The sequence below is a fragment of the Acartia tonsa genome, chromosome 11 (assembly GCF_053477335.1).
Source record: "Acartia tonsa isolate MP-2025a chromosome 11, ASM5347733v1, whole genome shotgun sequence".
NCBI lineage: Eukaryota > Metazoa > Arthropoda > Copepoda > Calanoida > Acartiidae > Acartia > Acartia tonsa.
Window position 1 is genome coordinate 47476806 of NC_137270.1, and position 6000 is coordinate 47482805.

General features: G+C 33.6%; 1 protein-coding gene across 1 annotated transcript in view; it reads right to left on the reverse strand.

Annotated features, from left to right (window-relative positions):
* Positions 1-5702, reverse strand: part of LOC145331339 (astacin-like metalloprotease toxin 2) — a 174578-nt gene extending 168876 nt beyond the window's left edge. Inside the window, exons 1-6 of the mRNA XM_080175956.1 lie at positions 5649-5702; positions 3650-3688; positions 3289-3322; positions 3148-3219; positions 2832-2896; positions 2568-2669 (exon numbers count right to left, since the gene is read on the reverse strand). Of these exons, the coding sequence (XP_080032082.1) occupies positions 2568-2669; positions 2832-2896; positions 3148-3219; positions 3289-3322; positions 3650-3688; positions 5649-5697 (361 nt within the window). The 5' untranslated portion in view covers positions 5698-5702. The remainder of the gene's footprint in view (positions 1-2567; positions 2670-2831; positions 2897-3147; positions 3220-3288; positions 3323-3649; positions 3689-5648) is intronic.
* Positions 5703-6000: the final 298 nt, after the last annotated feature.

Sequence of the window (6000 nt, forward strand, 5' to 3'; positions counted from 1 at the left end):
TTTATTTCTTTGAATTATCTGTAACCAATTACAAATTTTTTTTTGTTACCTTGTATTTATAAAAAAAGTAGATTATGATTGATTAAATAATGACATTTGAACATGCTGATCATCAAAAAAAGTAAGTAATAGCTTTGATATTGACAAAGGGACTCCAAGGGTAGGTGTTCACTCCCAAAAACTGGTCTAAACTTTTAGAGGTCGACCGATTTATTCTGTAGGTCAACCTAAACAAGTACAACTAACAAATGCCTCTATAAAATCGGTCAACCTAAAGCTTCTTTAGGTCGACCTAAAATTTCCAGAGGTCGACCTATGTCTTTTGTGAACTAGGCTTAATTTTTTTTTATATTTTTGCAAATACTGTAAAAAGGGGGATGTAACTGAAGACTTTTTGATGCAGGGGGGGGGGGTTCTCCAACACCACTTGACGAACCATGCAGATTTTTTGTACCTAAGCTTTTATGGGTATGAACATCTTAGGGTTTTGATGTCAACCCCCATCCTCTAGCCCCCCGGGGCTCAAAACCCCCCTAAAAATGAACCTAACCTTAATTTTCTCAGAAACAATTTGACCAATAGAGATGATTTCTTAAACTTAAGATTTTATGATTATAAACTATTTTTTAGATTAGAAGTTACCCCCCTGCCACCAACCCCTAGCCCTCCGGGGCTCAAAAAAACCTAACCTCTATTATCTCAGAAACCATTTGATCAACAGAAATGATTCTTAAGCTTAAGTTGTTATGCTTAAAAACTAACTTTTAGTTAAGAAGTTACCTTCCTGCCGCCAACCCCTAGCCCTCTGGGGCTCAAATTAACCCTAAAACTGAAAACCATTTGACCAATAGAGATGATGTCTTACACTTAAGCTTTTATGCTTATAAACTAACTTTAACTCCAGGGCTCAAAAAAAACCTAGAAATGAACCTAACCTTAATTTTCTCAGAAACCATATCTGATAAATAGAGATGATCTCTTAAACTTTAGTTTTTATGCTTATAAACTAACTTTTTGATCAAATTATTTCTGAAAATTCAGGTTAGGCTCATTTTTAGGGTTAATTTGAGCACCGGAGGGCTAGGGGTTGGCAGCAGGGGGGTAACTTCTAATCTGAAAATTAGTTTTTAAGCATTAAAGCTTAAGTTTAGGATATCATCTCTATTGATCAAATGGTTTCTGAGAAAATTAAGGTTAGGTTCATTTTTAGGGTTTTTTGAGCCTCGGAGGGCTAGGGGTTGGCAGCAACTAGAAGTTAGTTTATAAGCATTAAAGCTGAATTTTAAGAAATCATCTCTATTGATCAAATGGTTTCTTAGTTAATTAAGGTTAGGTTCATTTATAGGGTTTTTTTTAAGCCCCGGAGGGCTCGGGGTTGTTGGCATGGGGGTGACTTCTAATATAAAAGTTAGTTAATAAGCATAAAAGCTTAAGTTTAAGAAATCATCTCTATTGATAAAATGGTTTCTGAATAATTAAGGTTAGGTTCATTCATAGGGTTTTTTTTTAAGCCCCGGAGGGCTCGGGGTTGTTGGCATGGGGGTGACTTCTAATGTAAAAGTTAGTTAATAAGCATAAAAGCTTAAGTTTAAAATATCATCTCTATTGATCAAATGTTTCTGAGAAAATTAAGGTTAGGTTCATTTTTAGTGTTTTTTGAGTCCCGGAGGGTTAGGGGTTGGTGACAGGGGGGTAACTTCTAATCTGAAAATTAGTTTTTAAGCATTAAAGCTTAAGTTTAGGATATCATCTCTATTGATCAAATGGTTTCTGAGAAAATTAAGGTTAGGTTCATTTTTAGGGTTTTTTGAGCCTCGGAGGGCTAGGGGTTGGGGGCAGGGGGGTGACTTCTAATCTAAAAGTTAGTTTATAAGAATAAAAGCTTAAGTTTAAGAAATCATCTCTATTGATCAAATGGTTTCTAAGAAAATTCAGGTTAGGTTAATTTTTAAGATTTTTTGAGCCCCGGAGGGCTAAGGGTTGGCAGCAGGGGGGTGACTTCTAATCTAAAAGTTAGTTTATAAGCATATAAACTTAAGTTTAAGAATCCATCTCTATCGCTCGAATGGTTTGTAAGAAAATTCAGGTTAGGTTCATTTCTAGGGTTTTTTCAAGCCCTGGAGGCCCAGAGGGCTAGTTGTTGGCGGCAGGGGGGTGACTTCTAATCTAAAAATTAGTTTATAAGCATAAAAGCTTAAGTGTTAGAAGTCATCTCTATTGATCAAATGGTTTCTGAGAAAATTAAGGTTAGGTTCAGTTTTTGGGGTAATTTGAGCCCCGGAGGGCTAGAGGTTGGTGGCAGGGGGGTAACTTCTAATCTAAAAGTTAGTTTATAAGCATAAAAGCTGAAGTGTTAGAAATCATCTCTATTGGTCAATTGGTTTCTGAGAAAATTAAGGTTAGATTCATTTTTAGGGGGGGCTAGGGGATGGGGGTTGACTTTGAAACCATGAGATGTTCATTCCCATAAAAGCTTAAGTTAAAAAATCTGCACAGTTTGTCAAGTGGTTCTGGAGAAACCCCCCCCCCCCACATCAAAAAAGTCTTCAGTTACGTCCCCCTTATACCTATTGATGCACTACATTCATATGGATATTTTTTATGAATTTCAACTTCCTGTTTAAAAAACTTCCTATCATCATTCTCAATGTCAATAAATTGAATACATCCTAAAACAACATATTATAAGATATGTATTCCTTTGTGATATGTTTCAAGTAATATTGCAGAAAACATAACATTTTAGGTAGTTCATAAAGCTAATAACTGAAAAAAGGCAACTAAAGTTTAATGCTTTGATTAAATAAATATTGAAATTACATATTAATTACCATTCAGCTGATTTTCAATAATTTTCATTTGGGATCTGATCAATTCTTTTTCATCCTTGTTATACCTTAAGTAAATAAGTTTTTTATAGCTCATTTGAATGTTTTTGAAGCCTAGAATTTGTTCAAAATCAGAGTCTAGTGATTTTCTTTCCCTACAAATTTATTTTCTAAAGATTTTTGGCAATTACAAATATAAAACAAAGAAAAATTCCCCTAAATATTAAATCAGTAGGAAAACTGAGATGTAATAAACTGCATTTTAAAACAGTTGTTCAACATAAAGGTAAAATATTTTGCAATGTATAACAATACTCACGGTCTTCCATAGGCAAAGTGATCCATGAATCTGTAGGGAATTTCTCCATTGGTCCAGCGAGCACTTTCATTCCTATACAAAATCTATTTTATTAAGATTTAATCAAGTTTTCAGTTTCAATATTTTTTTTTAATGATTTACCTTATAAAGGAATTTCCAATATCATAGTCAATACCTGTAATCATGAAATAATTGATTTTATAAGTAAATTTATCAAGTATATAACTTCTGTAATTGTTTTACTAGACTAAACAATAATTATTTTTGTTTTATGAAAAAAAATTCCATTATTTTTTTCAAAATAATAATAGTTCAAGGAGAAGTCTTTTTGATTTTTATTTTTATTCGCAATACATCAGTAAGTAAAATTTTTCTTTGTGATACCAATATAACAAAGTGGGATCTCTTAATTAATTTTCAAAGAATGATACAGAATTTTATTCATTTAAAGTATGATACAAAACTGTATTGCATTATAAATTACGGTAAGAAATTTGATTACCTACAAACTCAAAATCATTATCTCCCAAAGGGAAGGGAACTGAAAAAATATAATATCTATTAGCAAGGTCATTCAAATTTCAAAGGTGTTCTGCATATTTTTAAATTAGAAAATGCCATTAACAGTTTGGCCCCTTGCCGCATCTTTATCGGTTAGGGGGGGGGGGGGAGGAGGCAATGAACGCTTAGTGCTAGAGGGCTATTTTTTTTGTGCAAGTCCACCCTTTTATTTAACAACCTTTGTTTTTAGGTCCTTTTTTACTTAAAAATTTCAAAGGGCTTCTATTTTCTTATTTTTGAAGAAATTTTTTTTTTTGCAGAAAATGTTTATTTTATTTAAATTTTTTAATAGAAATATCAAAACATAAATTTCAGCAGCCGCAGTTGGCGGTCAGCGAGAAAACGGCCGCGGATATTGATAAATTTTACTACATTATATAGACATGTAAGAAAAGCTTAAGTTTAATGTTTGAAGTCTTTAAGTGAAAAATTCGTCCACAGCAGCCTTTTAAAGATTTCTGGAGACCTGGAGGATCAGAACCTGCAGCATCATACCTGGAACCTGCAATTGACTTTAGCACCTGTATTTCATATTAGGATGTACTACTAGAGGATTTTTTAGTATTTTGGTAAGATAAAATGTTTTGTTTAAGTCAAAAAAATATTTTTTCCTTTACCTGGATGACCCTGCTAGGTTTGCTGGCATCCTGTGCCCGCCAGGATGGAGAAAATCAAAAAATTCCAACTCTCAGTTATGAGTCAAACCCATACTTAAAAAGTCATGCAGTTTTGGGCTCTTTATCTTTCACGCACAGAAAATGAGATATAAATTACCAAAGTGGGGGGCGCTCAACTCAACCGACCATTAGGGGTTAAGATTGTTGTGTCAAAACTGTGTTGTGCCATCTTTGATCAAAGACTAGAGCTTGCAATTCCTTTTTACATGGTTTTCAGCAATTTTTTTTAGAAAATCGACTGGTGCTAGTTGTAAAGTAGACTTTAACAAAGATTTTTTAGATCAACTGCAGTTCATGATAATATATTCCTGGAATTGAATATTTTCAAAAATCTATGAATTTTAAAGGCTGTTAGCTGCCAAACAGATGAACGTACAGATCATACCCGCACACTATTTTAAGCGGCATAAAAAGGCCTACAAATAATCTGGAATAGCCAAGATCCAATGATGCACAGGGAAAGCTTCACTGAAGAAAAAACGCATAAAATGGGTCTTTTGTCTTTTTTGTGCATTTTGTGCACTGCAAGATGATTTTGCATTATTGATTTATGGCTATTCCAGATTATTTGTAGGCCTTCTTATGCTGCTTAAAACAGTTTGCAGCATGATCTGTACATTTAGCCGTTTGGCAGCTAGCAGCCTTTAAAATTTTTGTAAATATTCATTACCAGGAATATTTTACCGTGAACTGCAGTTGATCCGATTTTTTGTACATCATATCTTTGGCCTTATACGTTTCCGCTGAAATATGCAGTATAGATAAAACACTGAACATTGGTGAGAAGTTGTTGAAACCACCATGCTGCTGTTATCTATTGATTTTTTATAGGTCTGGGATTAGTAGGGATAGAGAGTTAAAATTGTGTACATGTATTTCTAGGCTCCTTCTCCGGAGAAGATTCAAAAAAGTTTTTTTGAGTATCATGTCTATGCTTATAATAAATGTTACTGTGGCTGAATCAAAATTTTGTGGCTAAAGTTTGGCTTATGTCTAGTGTAGCTACAGTGGCTGCAGTTTAAAGTGGCTTCTTAGAAAGGATGGCTGAGGATGATTGGGACTAATATATTCTCCAAGTTGTTTTTTTTTTCTTCAAAATCTGCACTTTTTTCAGTTGTAAGTGTATATATGAGTCAGCTGCAGCTTCAGTAAAGCTAAGGTAGGCTGCAGGCAGCTATGGCTTAGCAAGTGGATTAATGCATGGTGGCAGCTAAGGCTAGGGCTTGATTTCAAGGTAGAAATTTAAAGTAAATGTTAGGATACCTGATATTGGTATTAACAGGAAAACCAAAATCATAAGTTGTAAAATCATTGTATTTGTCTGAAAAATAATTTAAATTTAGGTGAAAAGGAAAATAAATCATTACAATGGGAAAATTGTATTATAAAATTCTAGATACCACCAATCCTGGGGGCCAGGGCTGCTATCAAAATGCCAGGATTAATTTAAATTTGCCAAAAAAATACTTTATTTCGTGCTTGCTTCAAAAACAAAAATATAATTAGTTGCTAATCTTCAATAAAAGCATAGAAATCCCATTTCTCTAAATAAGGGCATTCAAGCTTTTTATTTTTTTTTTGGGGTTGGGGGGTAAAATGGCGCGTCACAATTTTT